At 37.8% G+C, this 20995-nt stretch overlaps 1 protein-coding gene and 2 long non-coding RNA genes across 3 annotated transcripts; all 3 read left to right on the top strand.

Moving 5' to 3' along the window:
• Positions 1-7935: 7935 nt before the first annotated feature.
• On the top strand, positions 7936-8714 carry LOC148997143 (uncharacterized). The gene is made up of 3 exons (XR_016146014.1): positions 7936-8086; positions 8434-8463; positions 8664-8714. It is a non-coding gene; the product is annotated as an uncharacterized LOC148997143 (long non-coding RNA).
• A 219-nt stretch (positions 8715-8933) lies between these two features.
• Positions 8934-9909, top strand: LOC120461498 (uncharacterized). The gene is made up of 3 exons (XR_005618178.2): positions 8934-9180; positions 9332-9406; positions 9778-9909. It is a non-coding gene; the product is annotated as an uncharacterized LOC120461498 (long non-coding RNA).
• Positions 9910-10355: 446 nt separating this feature from the next.
• Positions 10356-18295, top strand: LOC120480268 (uncharacterized). Its single transcript, XM_039673301.2, has 2 exons — positions 10356-10655; positions 16968-18295. The coding sequence occupies exons 1-2, from the start codon at positions 10514-10516 to the stop codon at positions 17858-17860; spliced, it is 1035 nt and encodes a 344-aa protein (XP_039529235.2). The 5' UTR covers positions 10356-10513; the 3' UTR covers positions 17861-18295.
• Positions 18296-20995: the final 2700 nt, after the last annotated feature.

The following is a 20995-nucleotide window of genomic DNA, read 5'->3' as shown; positions in this document are numbered from 1 at the left end:
GTGTCTTAGGCCATCAATGTGTACTTACAGTCACGAGTCATTAAATCATGTTTAATTTGGACTTCTCTGTGCATGCTCTTTGAGGTGAATCGATTGTGGACCCCCTTCACCTCCAGTATATGACTGACAGACAAGAACGGTTTGACCAAAAAATGTCAAAATTGAAAATACTGTGGAAACAAAGACACCTACATCTTGGATGACCTTGAGGTAAGATAAAACATATCAAAAATGAACCATCCCTTTAAAGGCTTTTTCAAATAAATGTTTAAGTTTAAAGCGTATTAAAGGGTTAGTTCACCCAAAAATGAAAATTAAGTCATTAATTACTCACCCCCATGCTGTTCCAGCCCCGTAAGACCTTCGTTCATCTTCGGAACACAAATAAAGATATTTTTGATTGAATCTGAGAGCTGGATCAGTCCTAGATAGACTGCCTAAGGGACTGGCTCTTGACGGCCCATAAAGTCATTAAAGAAAAGGTTTAAATATTCCATGTGCCTACAGCGGCTCAATTATAAGTTTATCAAGCGACGAGACTACTTTTTGTGCGAAAAAAACATAAATAACGACTTTATTCCACTATTCCATTACTTCCTTATGGGCGCATGCGCGAGAACTGAGATACTTCTTGTTACCGACTGCTCACCGCTTAGGAGTTTTACCGCCACCTACCGTATAAAATGATGATCCATATATAAGGCGCTCCGGATTATAAGGAACACTGTCGTTTTTTGAGAAGATTAAAGGCTTTTAAGTGCACCTTATAGTGCGGAAAATACGCAAATTGAAAAGCGTATGTACAGCGCGCATCTTCCTCTGCTTGTAAACAGAAAGTTTTGCAGAATGTCTCAGTTCTCGCGCTTGCGCCCATAAGGAAGTAATGGAATAGTGGAATAAAGTCGTTATTTATGTTTTTTTCGCACAAAAAGTAGTCTCGTCGCTTGATAAACTTATAATTGAGCCGCTGTAGGCACATGGAATATTTAAACCTTTTCTTTAAAGGTGCCTTCTGGAACTAAAAATCAAAAAATATTCCATATTCCATAACAGATGGGGGCAGTATACCTCCAGAAAATGTGTTGTGCCGCTGCCGCACACACTCACGTCTTCAAACAACACAAACGAGCGCTGTTTTGCTCTCTTTCTCCGCATATTATTCAAATCATTTGACACGATAGTAAAAGGTCGGAAGACCGCAGTTTCACGTGGAGCATTTGGAGATTTTTAGAGATCAGAGACTAAATGAACAACATCTCAACACTAAATGATGAAGACCGACTCATAGACGCCTGTCTCAAAAACAAGCTGTTGCATTTCGACGATATGGGAAAATAAAAGCCTGCAGGCTATTATTTTAAGTTTACGGTATTCGTTTTGTTCATATTACACTTTTATTGTTAGTTTGAATTAATTTGACAGACAGCATTCGCTGATGTTGATCAACCTAGCGAAATTCAGAGCTGCCAGCTCTCACGAATTCACCGTGAGACACGCAATTAACACTTAGCAAGCAGGTTAGTTAAGTTCTCAGATTCTGTCAATTTTATTATGCAATTCAAACAATAAATACCGTTTTGGCGCTTGTACATGTTACACCACAGATCCCTAGCGCACGTGAACCGATCATCTCTACTAGCTAATGGAAAAAGAACCCGAACACTGTTGAAAGATACAGTATGCTACAACTTACCAAAATGTATTCCTCATGCATAATGTCAACCAATCATTTTTTGAACTCTTCCCTGAACTGAAATGTAGTAATGGGCTGTATTTCCACACGACTGACATCAGGTTCAAGTACACACAAGCCGGCGCGAGCGCGACTCACTCGTGTACTGCAGTTTGGCTGGTGGTAATGTTGCCCGGCCGCATACCGCCTCCCATGGCCGGAACTGGTATTACGACACCTACCGGGCCGGGGCTAGTCATTTAGCATGCTAATTTAGGTTTATATCTCGGCAGCACTATAACTTGTCAGTTTTTTAATTACATTATTGCACTTATTTCTTCTCATTCTTTTGATGCGTGTAGCTCATTTTTTGGATATTTTTACCTCAATTATTACATATGCCACCTTTAATGACTTTATGGGCCGTCAAGAGCCAGTCCCTTAGGCAGTCTATCTAGGACTGATCCAGCTCTCAGATTCAATCAAAAATATCTTTATTTGTGTTCCGAAGATGAACGAAGGTCTTACGGGGTTGGAACAGCATGGGGGTGAGTAATTAATGACTTAATTTTCATTTTTGGGTGAACTAACCCTTTAATCCCCGTGGGGCAAATAGTTTGAACTCACATGGTGACTCACATGAAAACACTTAGCATATACATTCAATACATAGTAAAAATATATGCATAAAAATTTTAGAGAACTACTTCAGACAATTGACTACAAAACTGCTAAAATGTTGTTTTTGTTGTTGTTTTTAAAGAAATTGTAAAGGAGTAAATAATTATATGTAATCAGATTTTTTTTCAACATAAAATGAATCACAATTTTAAAATATCCCTCATATTTCTAGGTTTTAAATGACCCCAGAGCCCATTCGTTTGAAAAGAATCATAGTTACTATACTATTGGGTCATTTATGACATAAAATATCATCGTTAACTCTTTCCCCGCCAGCGTTTTAAAAAAAAGTTGCCAGCCACCGCCAGGGTTTTTGACGATTTTCGCTAAATTTGAATGCCCCGCTGAATATTTTCTTCCATGAATATATGAAGATGATATATATAAAAATAAAGATCTGAGCCTCTGCTTTTAGGCAAAAAAAAACGTTTTTATTTTATCTTCATCTGTTCTTTTTTTATTGCCTCTTGAACAGAGGTAGGTTTTGTCAAAAACACAACATTTTGGACAAAAAACTGAGAAAAAGGTATTTTTATCAAACAAGTGCATTTAAAAGCAGAATACATTCAGATGTTGTTTCCTTCATATATAAAACTTTCCAAAATAAATTAAAAACATAAAATAAATGTAAAATATATCAAATTTCCCAGGATGTAAGGGAAATGTAACTTTTGCAATAAAACTTCTGCCTCTGCCTCTCTGTGTTCTACCTGTGAATAATGAATAATTGGAATTACAATAAACAGGCCTAGACACACACACACACACACACACACACACACACACACACACACACACACACACACACACACACACACACACACACACACACACACACAAATACATATTACAATGTGGTAAATGTGCACAAAGAGAGAAATAATTTGACAATTACACCTTCATATTTAGACAGCCACACATAAATGCCTGCACACACACATAGTGTCATAATATTATACGATCTATCTGCGGCACGTCCATGGCTAGCATGAACATGTGCATCTCTCTCACTGACTACTTCGTCCCGATCAGATTCAGAATGATCAAATAAAGAGTGATCGGACTCCGTCCATTAACCTCCAGTACTTCAGCCATATACCTCTGCATTGTCTGTCTGATACATTCTCACTACTCCACTGTTTGAGACGATTGCGATCTGTTTCTCTGATCAAAGAGTTGCGCAATCATTCAGGACATGCGCGCGGGTCTTCCTTACCGTATACCACCTAAAACACGAATACCCGGAAAATTCCGTGTTTGGCGCAGATGCGTTTTTTCATTAAACACGGAAAATTCCGTGTTTGGCGGGGAAAGAGTTAAGAAGCTGTGGAAAATAATTTACCTTACCATAGTTAAGATAGTTACATTAAGGAGCCATACTCATTAATGCGGGCTATAACATTACAGATAAGATATAATTAATTTGACGACTCCTTTATACATAACCACGATTTACGAATCTGTTGCCTGGTGGTGTTAGTTTAATCAAACTTGTGTGAACGTGTTACTGATTAATGGCCGCCATGATATACATTTTACATGTGCGGTCATGTGCGGAGCTCCGTAGTAAGATAATAAAACCATTTCTTTACAATCAACTCACATCTATAAACTATCTACAAACCTACCTTTATGATCATTTATGTATCTAGCCTCCAGTGCATCAGTCTTGTCGATGGCATTGATAACATGTTCCTCAGCATCTTTTGCTGGTCTGATTCTCCTCCGTCTCATGTCGATGTTGAACTCGGGCACGTCTCAGCGTCACCCCGGGGTTCACGAAGGCCGAAGGCCGCTCCGCTCGCTTAAATCTCCAGCCGTTAACTAATTAGGACTCACTACACCACGCGTTATATACACTTTAAATTATATACCGACATGCAATTTAAGTTTATCAATAGTATATTTGCTAGAGTCAACGACTAACATCAATTAAGTTAAGTTACACCTCATTAGAAAACTCCATTCGATCATGTAATTCAACAATCTTTCTTTCTTTTTTACAGCTAATTACCTGTAAAAATGTTTTGATTTCATTGATTGACCACCAATTACCTCGTCGTGACTCATTTGATTAAGCGCGATTGTTTTGCGCATGAGCAGTTGGTGAAATGTTTTTCTTACGTCACAGGTGTGCTTACGGATGCAGTACCACGAACATACTGCAGGAGCGCTGAAGAGCAGTGCTGCCATACACACTTACACTTTGAGATCAGGTATATGTTCATGGTGGGGATTTAGAAAAAAACTGCACTAGGCATATCAGCAACACCTGCTGAGACTATTACAAGCAAATCATTGTGGGGACCGTGGAATTGGTTCCCACCATGTTTTTGGTCCCCACTTTGTGAGTGTGCTAACATGCTGAGGACCCCACCATGTGATAAAAACAAACACACACACAGAGACACACACCCTCACTCTCTTTATTGTTGTTATTATTATTATCATGAGCTTTCATTGTCATGTGTTTGTATAATAACTGTATATAATTAATTAATGTATATATTAATGTATATAAGTTGTGGTTCATGTGGGTTGTCTACGAACCGAAAGGTTGGTGGTTCAATCCTCGGTTCTACCTGACCAAGTGTCGAAGTGTCCATGAGCAAGACACCTAACCCCAGCTGCTCCCGACGAGCTGGATGGCGCCTTGCATGGCTGACACCGCCGTCGGTGTGTGAATGAGTGTGTGAATGGGTGAATGTGAGGCAAATGTAAAGCGCTTTGGTGGCCATTAGGTCTATGAAGGCGCTATATAAATGCAGTCCATTTACCATTTGCAGTATGTTATATTTATTATCAGTCATCAGACATCACAATTATCATCATCCATCATAAGTTAGCATTGTCTATTGCATCCTATTTATTTTGTATTGTTGTTATCCGAAATCATCAATTATTATCAATAAAAAAAAATCAATTATCAATCATCATCTTTAGACATTTATTGTCATTATCAGCATCAAATTATTACAAACACACACACCCTCACACTCTCTCTCTCTCTCTCACACACACACACACACACACATACACACACACAGTATGTGTATATTGTTTTATTACTATTAGCCTACCTCCAGATGATGGCAAATCTGTCCCTTGAAATGGCTTGGGGGATGGCCGTTCGAAAAAGCCACTTTTTCTGACGCCAGAAATCTCTACGTGATGGCAGGTCAAGGATCCCCATGGCAAGACACAGTCCAATGACAGTCTTCATTTCAACAACTGTGACCGGTACCCACTTGCTGTTTGATGGAGTTGCGCTCCGTGATTGTTCAGCATAAAGATTCGTTTCTGTTACCAATCGCATCCTCAACTTCTCCGTGAAAACATGGGAGAATACCTGTATCGGTGTAACAACATCTGGAAGCTCTATCTTGATGCCTGGTTCGCGGTTATACGGGATCTTCTCACGAGAGTGAAAGTTGTCAGTCTTCCATTCTTCTTGGAAGCCAACGAAATCGCGCATATCCTCCTCATCCTCTTGAAACATCGCTAAGAGCCACTGCTCTCTATCTACGCGATACATCTAAATCATCTGGTATATCGTCTGGTCCTGTGTCGTCCTCCATAAATTCATCAATATCACTATCACAATATCACTTGAGTCAGTCATGACGGATCGCTAGCACGGTGTTTAAACTAAAGGCCAATTTATACTTCTGCGTAGGGTGCGCGCAGTAGGGACGGCGTAGCATACGCACAGACGCGTCCCATACCGCGTACCCTTCGCCGTCGCCTGACGCGCACCTCTTCAAAAATGTAACTACACGTCGCAGATCGGTGATTGGTCGGCTTGGTAGCATCGCATTTCCTCCTACGCATTTCCGCACGTACCTTCTCACGCATTTCCACCACTGTCTATGATTTCCACACGTACCATCTCCTCCGACGTCTTCTGTCATTTCTGCCTTTCAGTTTTAGTAATACTGTTTTTCCACCTCAATAAGCTCCAACTCCAACATGATCAGCTCTCTTTCAGTCGATATTGCTTGTCGTAACCTAGCCGTGAGGAATCTAAACACAGTGGAACATTAAAACCCTCCGCCGCCAACTAGCGTTTCGGAGCAGTACTGCAGAGCAACCAAGACCTGAACGCAGAAGTATAAATGCTCACAACGGCGTCGCCTACGTGCGTAGCCAACGCCGTACATTACGGCGTACCCTCGACGCAGAAGTATAAATTGGCCTTTACTCTACGTGTAGGCTTATTTCGACCAATCACAAAGCATTTTACTAATCAATAAGAGTTTAAAAAAAAATCCCTAAGCATCTCTGTCACTCACCTCATGAATATGTCAGCCAATCACAGTGCATATAATTGGCCATGTGCCTTGAAAAGACGACACCACTCAAAAATGACGCAGGTGCGTTTGCCGGGCTTAAAGGTCACAACGCACAGATGCGCGATCCGGTCTCAAAGGTAAACACACACAGATGTGTGATCCGGTTTTAATGGGTTAAAAAAGTATATTTAAAAGAATCCTAAAACATTTTTTTATGTAAGTTTTTATACATTTTAAATACAATAAAAAAATCAATAATTCAGTTCATTTAAAAAAGCAACATTGACGTCATAAAAAAAACGTTGCCTGAGGCGCCCGTGTCAGTGGAGTCACAATGACTGCAGCCTGTAGACGGTGCGAGGCGATTATGTTCGCAATTAAGTAGGTGGATGATGGAAAAGTCTCAATTCTGCCTACCCCAGACAGCAAACTGACATTGAATTAACGTGGAAACGACTTCTCTCATGACATCGAAACAACGTTGATCTGACATTGTTTTTCTCATCGAATTAACGTTGAACCAACGTCAGACGCGGCATTCTTCAAAGCTAAATGAAAATCGAAAATTGGTTTGCTTCGTTGAAACAACGTTGATTTCTAGTTGATTTGATTTTCCGTTAGTTTTGAAAGAATAACGCGTCTGATGTTGGTTCAACGTTAATTCGAAGGCAAAACAATGCCAGATCAACGTTGTTTCGATGTCATGTTTCCACGTTGATTCAATGTCAGTTTGCTATCAGGGACTAAACTAATAAGAGGATTTGATGAGTATGAACACTCAGCGGGTATGGAAGAAAAGGAAGTTTACTTGCTGGAGTGGCGTCAAAGAGCCGAAAGTTGGGTGGGCGGATCGAGGCCTTCATAATCAAGATGGCAGATAACTTATCTATTATCCTCCTATACTCTTATACTGTATATCATTATTACTTGTGTGAATATATTATTACTTTATTATTCTGGATATGCTTGTAGACTTAACAAGTCAGTGAAATTTTTTTTAATGTAACGGTTAACATTATCAGGAGGGCGGTGTTGTGACATGCTACAGTCATTAGCCTTTATCTCAGCATTATTTTATCTCATGACAATGGGAGACCACAGTTATGCCTTAATTTATTTTACAATGCTCCACATTTTCTTGCCTAAATAAAACTTTTAAAGACCTTTAGAGTTGCTCAGTAATATTTCTGCCTTCTTATTTCTACTTGTACATTGTAGGCTACTCGAATGGACGGGGTGGTTATACTACAGTAACTTGCACTGCCCGACAGTATCCCCCACTCCACCCCATGCTTGGGATGGTCCTGATTGTACTTGTACACAGAATCTCAACTGCTATGTAAATGTTTTCCTGTTTTTCTGATTCTGAATTAAATACATTAATTTTTTCCTTAAGTTACAGATGTCAAAGACTCCATCTCATGTTTCATTTGCTCTTAAAGTAAGTATTAGCAGCTTTTTCTGTAAAGTCTGTGCCACATGCTAAGCATAGCTATTGAAATATTGACTTTCCTAATAGATTTTTTTTAAACATAGCTATTGAAATAGTGACTTTTCTAATAGATTTTGACATTTATTAAAATAATTGGAAAGAAATTACAACAGAACAAGTTGTACATCATACCACAGCTACATGCAAACTACTATGCTATATATTAAATCTATGTATTTTATGGTATAATTATCCTGCTAGAAGAGCCAGTTACATAGATTACTAGATAAACTTGTATTGTAAACAATTGTCCAGTACTATTGCTAACATATCCATTTTTACTATATTCATTTTAGCCTGTGCCATCAAATGCAGATGTCCTTCATGTAAGTTATGCATTTTAACTATTGTTTTTATTTCATTTTTTACATTTCAAATATAGTTTGTCAAGTCAGGAACATTATTCATAGCATCCGAGTTATTTGAACACGACTGTGGTAGATAAACAATAGTTTACCTAAAATTAATAAATCTCATCATTTACTCACCTTTGTTTTCTCATTTTTGTGTGCCTTATTTTCCTCAGCATAACAGCAAAATATTTGCTACATCCAGTGGTTCTTTGTCTGCTAGTGAAGTAAGTATTTAGTTTTTGCGTTGCCAAAATACATGGTGCAGTTACGAGTCACTGCTTTGTTGATTTTTTAATAAAGTGTGTAAAGGTTTGTAGCTAAGCACTTCCTCCTTTTCTTTATAGTTTACCAGCAACAGTCTGTCTGTTATAACAATGTTGACTTTCATTTTGGTTTTATTTTTATTTTATCTTTTTTAGTGTTCCAGCTAACTAAGTACTTTTTACTGAAGATTTAGGCATTTATTTAGGACTTAGGCATAGATTTGTTAAGCATTTCTGTGATGGGTGAAATTGCTAAATAATTTACAGTGATCACAACCACAGGTGGACTTAGCACATGGTACGGGCATAAAAATCCTAAAGCATCAATGGACTTCTGCCCTGCAGGCCCAAACAGCCACTTCAATGGTCCGTGTTCTTTTAATGGCCGCCTTCCCACTAGAGGATCTGATCCCGAGCAATTTGAAAGGTAGACTGTTTCAAAGGCCAAGTAAATTTCTTAGATATTAATCTGAGTAGAAATCTAATCAGAAGACAATTGTGGTTGTCCTCAACAATTGTCAACAATTGTCCTCTGTACCCTATTCAAATGTTCATGTATCATCTATTGTCTTTTGTAGGGGGAAAGAGTAAAACTGGCGGTAGTTCCGAGAGAAGAAGTGCCTGTGACAAGGAAACCATGGGAGTCATATTTGGTAAATCAAGACTTGCAGTGCGTCCGAATTATCACATACTGTTTGAGTAGATACATTTGTATTTGAATCTACATCACAACCATTAAACCATCTATATGAATGAATTTCGGACATTACTTTTTACATTTGTTAATAACGGCCGGGTGTCACTAGCTGGCACGAAGCAGAGCGAGCATTTTCAATTCATTCATATGGAAGTTCTTGAGCGTAAATCTCAACTTCCATATAAATGAATTGAAAATACTCGCTCTTTGTTAAGCACGCCAGTGGACACCCGGCCGCCATTAACATAGGCAGTGGCAAAATACGCATCAATGGAGGGACAGAAATCTCTCAAATGTTATTATACATGTAATTTTTGTCTCTCACAGTGGCAGTCAAGAAGAGGTTTCCCAATGTGTCCAGAGGAGCTTTGGGTGAATTCCAAGCTTGGGGAATGAAGAATGCTTGAAAAAAAAAAAAAGCTAATTTTTGTTATATATTTACAGCAAATAAAGATTTTATTCAAATGTGACATTGTGAATGTATTTTTTTTGGACTGAAATGTATGCAGGCCAAAGTATATTTTTATGTTTTAAAAATAAATAAATAAATATAAAAAATGGCCCAAAAATGTATTTGTAGAAAATATATTTTGAAATATATTTGAGCAAATATATTTTTTTTGTCCATTTTTTGTATATTTTTAAATGTATTAAAATTAACAATACTTGGAAATTATCTCCTCATTCACCTTTTAAATAATTTTTTATACTTTACATTTAAATATGTATTTCACCAAACTTTCAAAACCGAATAAAACGCAAACAAAGGTTTTATATTTGCATGTCAATTTCTATGCACGTCTGTGATTTCAGCGTGTGAACAGGACTTTTATTTTGGTCTGTTGGTATGACGTCATAAGGCTGCGCTGCATCTTTTGTGATTCGGCTGAAGAGGAAAGGTTTGTGTGACTTAAGCCCATTCTCTCTCTCTCCGACTGACTCTTACCAGGGAATTGAACTAGATCTGATTTAGAAACTCGAGTGTTTTTTCTTTCTGTTAATAATTCCCATCTTGAATAGGACGAAGTGTGCAGAAACCCTTCTGGTGAAGCGGCAGAGATCCATGCGACACAATTTAATAAAGATGGCTTATATTAAAGAGGAGAATGAAGACATAAAGATTGTTATTATTAAAGAGGAGAGTGAAGACTCAAGGATTGAAGAAACATTCAGTGTGAAACAAGAAGAAACTGAGGAAAAAACAGGTCAGTTTTATTCTCAAAGCTGATCTCAGTCATTTGATCCTCATTAAAAGTGGTTTTGTTTGACATGGAGCGGCTTACCTCATGTGGACAGACATATTGAGATCTTAAGAGAGTAACTGTGTAAATGATTATATTTTAAAAAATGATTTGGAGTAGAAAAATAATTATATAAATCGATTTTAAATTGAATACTAAACCTGCCTCATGCTCACTTTAAATTTATTTAAATATCAACTGAATAGCTTGTTAATTGTCTGTTCAATCTCTGTTGTTAATTGTAACCATACATATTATAGCAGTAATGTGCAATAAATTGCTTTCTGTATATATTTTATAGCATTAGCTGAGATAGATTTAAATGTTAATTATAATTGATTATTTTTTTAAGAGACGCAATGTATTTAATAAACCTTTGTTTAAAAAAAATCAGAAAAATAAGCTATTTTATTTTTACTTTCCTTCCCTGCTATACCGAACCATCATGTTACTGTTACAGCCCTAAAATATAGTAAAATTATTTGTGAAACTGGCGAATTGCAATTGTCTCATTACTGCAATCAGCAAACTGTCTTATTTCTACAAATATTTAAATTGTTGTTGAAGAGTACAACCAACTCTATACTCTCACATGGATCACCTTTAACGATTTATTTACTACCTTTCTCTGTATTAATGACAGAAATTTCATTTTTGGGTGAACCAACACATTTAAACAGGCAAGAGTGGAAAATGCTAAGCAAAAAAAAAAAAAAAATGTAATTAATTTTTTTTATATCATCTGGACTTAGATAAAACATATCCAAAAGAATTTTTAAAAATGTGATATATTTTGGATTTTATGAGTTCTGTCTCCTGAGATACGTTGCCTGATTACGGTATACAAAAAGGACCATGTCATTAATCTGTTAACTGTTACTGCCACTGTATGTCTAAAGGGGTCATATACTGCCATTTTTTTACAAGTTACTATGAATGTTAAGGGTCTAAATGAAATCTTTCTAATGTACTTTTATTCAAAATTCTCATTAGTATTTTAAGAAAACACTAATTTTACATGGTCAAAATCAGCTCTGTTTTCAGCACGCCGTTTCAGTGCATGTCTTTAAAGGGCATATTGCAGGTTAGAGGACCCAACGAGTCAATGCATAGAAAAACAAGATTTTCTTTAAAATATACTTGCTACAGAAGCTTCTGGAGTCGTTTTTGTGAGAGAATTTTACTTCCGCGTCTGAAAATGGGCGTGGCGGTCGTGACGCAACGAGCGGAAGAGCGGTCGATTCACGCAACAGGAAAACAATGGGTCGCAATGACATTTCAGACAGAACGGTCAGAGAAAAATTGAGCTGTGATGTGAGGAGAACCAGTGGAGAACAGGGGCCTCATTTATAAAACTTTGCGTAGGATTTGCATCAGAAGTGGCGTACGGATAAAACATAGGACGTGCGTACGCACAGAAATATTCGGATTTATAAAACCGTGCGCACGCACTTCCTACGCATTTTTCCCTTAATAAATCACAATCAATTCTAAATGTAGCGCAGCTTTTGCGGCTTCATGTCATGCCCATAGTTGCCCATAAATGGTCTGTGAAATGCCCACAAGTTAATATTTATCAATTGCAAAATCATGTTAAACACAGAGAGGAATTAAAAAAAAAAAAAAAACGTAACTTCACTCAATGTGAAGTAGAAGTTATCGTTGGCGAGGTGGTGCTCACAACCTAAATGCTAAATGCTGATACAACCTCGGACTGTGGCCGAAATACAAAAGAAATGGTCGGACATCAAAGTCGAGGCAAAAAAGCGTTTAGTCATTAATTCAATTAGAGAGGGCCAAGGAGTGGGGTGAAATCAAGATTGTCCTAACTGAAATAAACTGCACAATGAGGGAATTCTTGAATAAATTATATATTTTTTCCACACCTTTTGTTGTGAAGATGCGTTCACTCCGAATCCTTCCATTTAATCGCCACATCTAAGAGCGCAAGATCAGCCATTGTGCGCCATTATACGCATTGTGATGGGGCATTTTATTTACATCCATTTAATTCTGCATCTGACAAGCTACGGATGTCGCTTATAATCTAAATGTGAGAAATAGTTCAGCACAAATGTAATTTCTTGCAGCTTTCTGAATGGTTGAGACATACGTCATACGTTATTTTATCAAAAATAAAACAATCTATAGGCATATTCACGAATACCATGATTCCGGAGCTGATGAAGATATTTTTATGATGAAAACAACTTTCCCCAGTGGACAAATAATACATCTATTTATCGATCTATCTAGGCTATATATCTCCCTAATTATCTATCTATCTGACTGACGACCTAATTGCTATATCTGCTCCGTTAGACGGACATATTGGCGAGAATATAAGTTTTGTACATTATTTCGTTCTGTTAACCATCTTATTTATGAGGATGAATTATGCCAATAATATTGAAGAACATATTTCTTTCTTTTTTGGAAATGCGTGTTAATTTGCATTTCTGTTACAGATCGATCAAACGGGTGTTCGTGTAGGCTGTTAATTGTAAGACTTGCTTTGTGAAGTCTTCGTGTTATTTATGAGAGGCAGTATTGCCATTTATTTTACACAACCGTCTACAGTTTCACACGCTTTCAGGTGTTTTTTTCCAACTGCCGACGGTCTCGCCATTTCTCATTTCACCCGTTTTTGTGCGTACACCTGGGTCAGAGCTGGCGTGAAGCACCGCACATTTTACCGTCAAGTTTGCTTCTTATAAATACCAACTATTGCGTAGAGAGTGGCCAACGTCTTCTTTTGTGCGTACGCAACGTTTATAAATGAGGCCCCTGGACAGGTGTCTTTTGGTGAGAGACGTGCTTATAGATATACACGCGAGCTCGCTAACGATATACACTGTGCTCACAATACTGTACAGATTATTATGATCCTATAACAGGCCAGCAGACATTAGTATGTTTAGGGTAGATTTACACTATTAAAGGGTTAGTTCACCCAAAAATGAAAATTGAGTCATTAATTACTCACCCTCATGCTGTACCAACCCCGTAAGACCTTTGTTCATCTTCGGAACACAAATGAAGATATTTTTGATTAAATTTGAGAGCTGGATCATTCCTCCATAGACTTCCTAAGGGACTAGCACTTGATGGCCCATAAAGTCATTAAAGAAAATGTTTAAATATCCCATGTGCCTACAGCGGCTCAATTATAAGTTTATCAAGCGACGAGACTACTTTTTGTGCGAAAAAAAAAAACATAAATAAGGACTTTATTCGACTATTCCATTACTTCCTTATGGGCCTTGAGACGAGAATTGAAGAGATTTCCAGAATGCATGCGCGAGAACTGAGCTGAGGACGTTCTTCTTCGACTACTTCTTGTTACCGGCTGCTCACCGCTTAGGTGTATTACCGCCCCCTACCGTATAAGATGATGATCCATATATAAGGCACTCCGGATTGTAAGGCACACAGCACTGTCGTATTTGAGAAGATTAAAGGCTTTTAAGTGCGCCTTATAGTGCGGAAAATACGGTAATTGAAATTATTATTCGTATTCATATGTACAGCGCTTTATTCGTATGTACAGCGCGCGTCTTCCTCTGCTTGTAAACAGAAAGTTTTGAGCTTCCAGCTATATCAGCACGTCATCTTATACGGTAGGGGGCGGTAATACTAGCGGTAAGCAGCCGGTAACAAGAAGTAGTCGAAGTAGAACGTCCTCATCTCAGTTCTCGCGCATGCGTTCTGGAAATCTCTTCAATTCTCGTCTCAAGGCCCATAAGGAAGTAATTGAATAGTCGAATAAAGTCGTTATTTATGTTTGTTTGTTTTTTTTCGCATAAAAAGTATTCTCGTCGCTTGATAAACTTATAATTGAGCCGCTGTAGGCACATGGAATATTTAAACATTTTCTTTAATGACTTTATGGGCTGTCAAGTGCTAGTCCCTTAGGAAGTCTATAGAGGAGTGATCCAGCTCTCAAATTTAATCAAAATATCTTCATTTGTGTTCCGAAGACGAACGAAGGTCTTACGGGGTTGGTACAGCATTGGGGTGAGTACTTAATGACTTAATTTTCATTTTTGGGTGAACTAACCCTTTAAATGTATAAAAAACTATACTTGAGTATTAGGGATCGACCGATATGGATTTTTTTTAGTGGATTTTTTCATTTGATGATCTGAAGTGAACGCTGCACTTGCCCGCATTTTCCGAAGCCAATGCGGAAGAGAAATCCCGTCTCTTCACCTGCACAAACCGCACCAGGAACAAAAGAAAGGCTATAGCACTGGCCCTTTTCTTGTAATTGAAACTTGTGGACTCGATCTTGAAGTCCTGACAGGCTGGAGTTTTTGCAGCCTCCACAAACACAATAATTTACCATGACAATGATACATTAAAATACAAAAAAGCACACTGACTGACGCCAGCTCTCACTGAATACCAGCATACTCTTCACTGAGCCGAGGCTGAGGCTCCCTGATATGACGTAAAATGACGCAATGTTGGAAAAAAAAGCCGTCCAAGTCCAAGAAACGCTTACTTTATCTACTAAATTAGTGCCATTATATTGTTTTAAGACATTTTAAATTCTGCATTAACTTTTCATATGGTATTTTCAAGGTTAATCAAAATAAGATTTTTTTTTACCTGCAATATGCTCTTTAAATAATAAACCTGTTCTGCGGTGTTTAGACACAGCGCACGTGGAGTGTTGCCATGACAACAGTTGAGGGATATTTGGAGAGAGAATGGCAGCGGGAGTCTCATCTGTGACAAACATCTGTGCAACCGTATCAATTTGAACCGGAGTCGCATCAGAACAAGATGACGGCCGCAAAGAAGTTCGACACTTAAGGGTTGAGGACGTTTCTGAATGGTTGGTTAACGTAATGTTATTTTGACCCATCTTTGTATGCACTGGCAGAGTAGAGTTGTGAGATACGAACGCTGTGTTTTTAGTGGTGTATAGGTTAGTTCATTGACATATTGACGTTACAACTAATGGTCATGAAAAACTTTTTTCCCGCAATTTGCAAAGATTAATATAAAGATTAATAAAACTTTAGGTGCAGAGGGAACATATAGTTGGTACCGATTATTTTTTCAGGAGCAGCTTCTTAGTAAAACCAGTTTTATACTGATCCTCGTTTATAAAGAAGTCTGGTGAGAAAAGATTCGCACAAACTTGAAAGTGTTGACGTTGATCGTGGGGAATATTCCCTTCGAAAACAAAACTCAGCCACTGCGTCTTCAGCGGTTCAAATTTAGGAACATCAGAATGATTTCTGTTTGTTATTGCACCCAAGAACAGAACAACACAGTCGCTTAGACGCCATTCTGCTCCAGTGTATCAACAATGGCGGACTATAGTCTATGATGACGGCTCGCTCAGGGCGGGTCTGTGTTGAAACAAAGGAGATTAGAACAAAACCACTGGGTGGATCTTTATCATTAAATTATGGTTTTGTACAGGCACTGGCAACACACATTGCAGCACAATCAATCAAGTGCATGTGCCATTATATGACCCCTTTAAAACAATTATCTCATTCTTCACCTGATCTAATATTGACAAATTATATGTCTTCTTACGAACTCAAGATTCAGCCTGTGAAACCCGTTTTGAAATTAGATGTTGTGTTACCATAGAAACGGTACTCTAAATTATTTTAATGGGCTCCTCACCTTTTGGGCATCGTTATGTTTTATAATGTATGATCAAAGACCTTTCTGACAATGTGTTTTGTCAAGATTAAAAAAGGTTGGGTCTCAAGGTTTCATATTTTGTGACAGAAGTGATTTTTAATTTCACTTGAAGTTTTTTAATTTCAATTTAATTAACTATTTAATAATTAAATTAAATGGAATGCAAGTCACCCGGTGGCTATTTTTGATATGCCTAAACAAAATCACGGGAACTTCAATTTTTGTGATATCAACTTCAAAGTTGGAACACAACTTAGTTAGATAAATGGCTTTGATTCAATAGTAATTTTATAATAAAAATATTTTGTAAAATACATATTTTATAAAAAAATAATAATTATTAAGTACAGTATATTTGATTTAATGTTAAAAATAAAGTTTTGAACTTCCTTAACTTTTTAATATGCCATAATTATAATGCCTAAATATAGATTTGGTGATCAAAAAAAACTTTATTCTTGTGGAATATTATGATGAACTCTGGAAATGTTTTTTGGGGGAAGTTTGGAACCACTTTGTGAACCATTGGTATAAATGTTGCTATATGTGTCGTGTAATCTCATTAAACTGGAATTATCTTGTACGCGTCTCTGTTCACTTTAGGCCTGATGCCACTGAAAATGGAAAGTCAAGTATTGAATGAGAAGGAAGAGAAAGATCATGAAGACCTAACAAAAGAAAAATATTTTAGTTGCTCACAAACTAAAAAGACTTCCACACGAAAAACAGCTCAGAAGACAGGAACTAGATATTTCACCTGTTCTCAGTGTGGAAAGAGTTTCAATGAAAAATGGAGTCTAAAAATCCACATGAGAACTCACACTGGAGAGAAGCCTTTCACCTGCCAACAGTGTGAAAAGAGTTTCACTCACAATGAAAGACTTAAAGTCCACATGAGAGTTCACACTAAAGAGATCCCTTTAACCTGCCAACAGTGTGGAAAAGGTTTCTCTGGAAAGGGACACCTTAAAAGACACATGTTAATTCACACTGGAGAGAAGCCTTTCACCTGCATACTGTGTGGAAAAAGTTTCTCTGATAAAGGACATCTTAAAGTCCACATGAGAAGTCACACTGGAGAGAAGGATTTCACCTGCATACTGTGTGGAAAGAGCTTCACTCAAAAAGTACATCTTAAAGGCCACATGAGAATTCACACTGGAGAGAAGCCTTACACCTGTCAACAGTGTGGAAAGAGTTTCACTCATAATGGAGACCTTAAAAACCACATGAGAACTCACACTGGAGAGAAGCCTTACACTTGCCAACAGTGTGGAAAATCGTTCACTCAAAACAAAAGCCTTAAAGTCCACATGATAACTCACACTGGAGAGAAGCTGTTCGCCTGCCAACAGTGTGGAAAAACGTTCACTCAAAACAAAAGCCTTAAAGTCCACGTGAGAATTCACACTGGAGAGATGCCTTTCACCTGCCAACAGTGTGGACAGAGTTTCAGATTTAAAGTAACCCTCAATTCCCACATGAAAATTCACTAAAGAAAGACTGTTATATATGTAATCAGTGTGGAAGGAGCTTCACTAGACAGGAATCATCTTTAAACAGACAACTCACACCAGAAAGAAGCCTTTCATGTGCAATCACTGTGGAAAGAGTTTCAGATTCAACAGTTCCCACTGGAGAGAGCCCTTACACTTTTCTTTGGTGTGAAAAAGAGACTTGCAAACATGAAGAACTGCTAACATTATAAAAAAGTTATCGTAATGTTACTAAGTGAAAAAAGATATTGAAAAAAAATGATATATGACTGAGTTATGCAGATTTGGGGCCCTATTCATTATCTTTTTGTGTGTCTTTGGAAAATTCTCAAAAGCTTAACTGGCTCAGCAATTTATAATGGCGTCAGAAAATATGTATTTGCTTCTACCTTTTTGTTGCCCTAAAAAAGAGATAATTAAACCAATCTAATTGAATCAAGTGGTTTAGTATGTATTTTCTAAAGAGACTCGATCACTTTTATGTGATAAACAGATTTTAAACTTTGAGAATGAACCTCATTGGTTCTTGCTGAAGCTCAAACGTGTTGTGTGTAGCAAATGCAACATTTAATAATATACATAAAATGTATTTAAGGGGGCCGAAGGCCAATTTAGCTCAAAGGGAAATGATTCATTGATTTGCAATGAATCTATGGAACCGAATCACTGAACCGAGCAAATGACTCGCTTAGAATTCATTTGAACGGGCCGTAATTATAACCAAATCTATAGTGAAACACTATGTCTTAGCAAGGTAACTTTAAATCGAACAGTACAAGACATTAAATGTGCAAACACGACACAAGAAGATTTATCTTTTCAAATATATGGACAAGACTTTATTAGCTATTCTAAGCACAAAACTAAGGTCTAAACATAATCACGCACACACACATTCATACAGTCGCGAAAGGGAAAGAGTGAGTTGGAAAGAGTGAGAGAAAGTTTCAACTTTCTATATGCACGTAAGACATAACCTGAAAGGACCACCAAGCATTAATTTGAACCTTCGTTTCTTAGAGAGGTTATTCAATTAACATTAAAGCACCAGTTCAGTTAGAGCCTGGAGTACTTGCGCTTTGTAGTGGCTGAGGGAATTCCCTTTGTCTGCGTCGCGTCGAAGGGGGGGTTTCCCGGCCGGGTCCGTTGCGTGGTTTGTTGTCTTTGAAGTGCAGGGATGGAAGTTTCGCCGCTGGTCACGTGTGATTAGCAAGCGAATGAGAGTCTTTTCCAATTCGAAGCGCGTTGCAAACTTAACTTTGAAACGAGACTTTTACGAAAAAGGAAATAAAGGAAAGAAATGAAAGCAAGGCGAGTCGGATGGCTTGACTGAGCTGAATTGTAACCCTGATCTTGATGGGTTATTCGTCTGCTGGTCGAATTTGGTCTAGTCGATGTAGAAGCATGTGGACATGTTCTTTGTTTCAGAGATAAGCACGAACAGAACACTCTCTTGCTGGTTTTAGAGAGAGGCACGGACTTAACAGTTACAGAACAGAACAAAAATCTAAAATCATCTAAAATCAAAAATCATCTGAAATCTTCTGAACATGAGGTCCTTTGTTCGGATCTTTAACTTAAACTCTAGTCCAACCTCCTAGGAACTTCTGGCCAATTGGAGGCGGATCTACTTCTTGCTTATCATAATTTATGCATGGTCTGTGAGCTGCCTGGTCTCCAGCACTTAGCAGAGAACAAGAGAACACAGTTTAAGATTATATATTATAATCATAAAACAAAGCATTTTAGACAGATTTCAGTCAAGCCATCTTTTGAATTACGAGAATACGGTTCGTTTAAGAGCAAACGAGGCATTCACACTTCTAATGGTTGTATAACAATTACAAGAGTTAATAGTTAACAACAATTACATGATTATTATGTGATCTAAGCATAATAACACATGAAGTGTAGGAACAACAAGAATTATGATTGGTTATAGGTCCAAGAATTGTTCTGTGGTGAGTTCATATTATTTTATGTGTGAGATCTTCGATCTCAACCGTAAGGTTACTGAGAGTTCAACTCGAAGGGGGACGAGGCAAAGGTGTTCTGTGGAACATCTCTGTCAGGGGATCAAAGGGGTCTTTGTTGTGAGCCTCTCGTTCCACCATTTTGGAGCCGATTTGTCTTAGTAACATTACCATATTGACACGTTCGTCCTGTTTAGTGCCCATCTCTTGGGCCTGTGGGGCAATAAAAGTCCTTATCTGCAGACAGCACGGAGTCGTTCCGTGACTCTGGAATGTGGGCTCCAGAACTTGGAGTGTTGAAGCCATGTGAATTAATCCCATGAGAGATTAATTTGATTAAGTTGTGTTTGATTCGCCTCGATTCTCTACATGTTGTGTAACACAAGAATGAACCTCATTGGTTCTTGTGAACCTCAAACGTGCTTCGTAAAACGAGAATGAACCTCATTGGTTCTTGCAGAAGCTCAAACGTGATGCGTAACACGAGAATGAACCTCATTGGTTCTTGCTGAAGCTCAAACGTGATGCGTAACACGAGAATAAACCTCATTGGTTTTAATAAACCTCATTCCCATTTTTGTATAGCATTTTTCACATGCATATTATTTCATATATCAACTTTACTTCCAGACTCTTGATCCATTCAGAAGGCACAGACATAACATGCAACATACATAAAACAGACACATGTACAACAACAAAAAAACAATACGGCATTTCTACGTCAAAGACACTTATACCAGTCTTTGCATATTGTACGGCACTAAACCTAGGATTTGCTAGCAGCATAACAATGCTGTTTCTGGGAGTGATTCAGGTGTCAAATGAATGTGTAGATGAGTCTCCTCAATAATGCCTGAAAGGTATCTGTTGTCAGAAGTGTCTGAGTAATGTCCATATTTCAGAAATGTATAGTTCTATGGGAAGACATATCACACAATTAGCTTATAAAGGCAGTAACAATGAGCTCATTAAAGTAATTATTACTAGTTGTGATAATGTATGTTGAATAAAGTCGTCTCTTCAAAGGCGTTGAGGCGTCTAAAATTTCCATAATAGGCTGGATCCAAACTGGACCTGACTGTAATATCCTCTGGTGCAGTGGTTCCCAGTGGACCCCCTTTTTCCCAAGACAATTTTAGGGCCCCCCTTCACATTTAAT

The sequence above is a fragment of the Pimephales promelas genome, chromosome 2, assembly GCF_988280905.1.
Source record: "Pimephales promelas chromosome 2, fPimPro1.hap1.1, whole genome shotgun sequence".
Lineage (NCBI taxonomy): Eukaryota > Metazoa > Chordata > Actinopteri > Cypriniformes > Leuciscidae > Pimephales > Pimephales promelas.
This window is presented reverse-complemented; position numbering and strand designations above follow the sequence as displayed.

Excerpts from the sequence above, each read along its gene's own strand:
- LOC120480268 (XM_039673301.2), top strand. The coding sequence starts at position 10,514 with ATGCGACACAATTTAATAAAGATGGCTTATATTAAAGAGGAGAATGAA. Across the intron at positions 10,656-16,967 it reads AGAAACTGAGGAAAAAACAG|GCCTGATGCCACTGAAAATG; the intron begins GTCAGTTTTATT and ends TGTTCACTTTAG.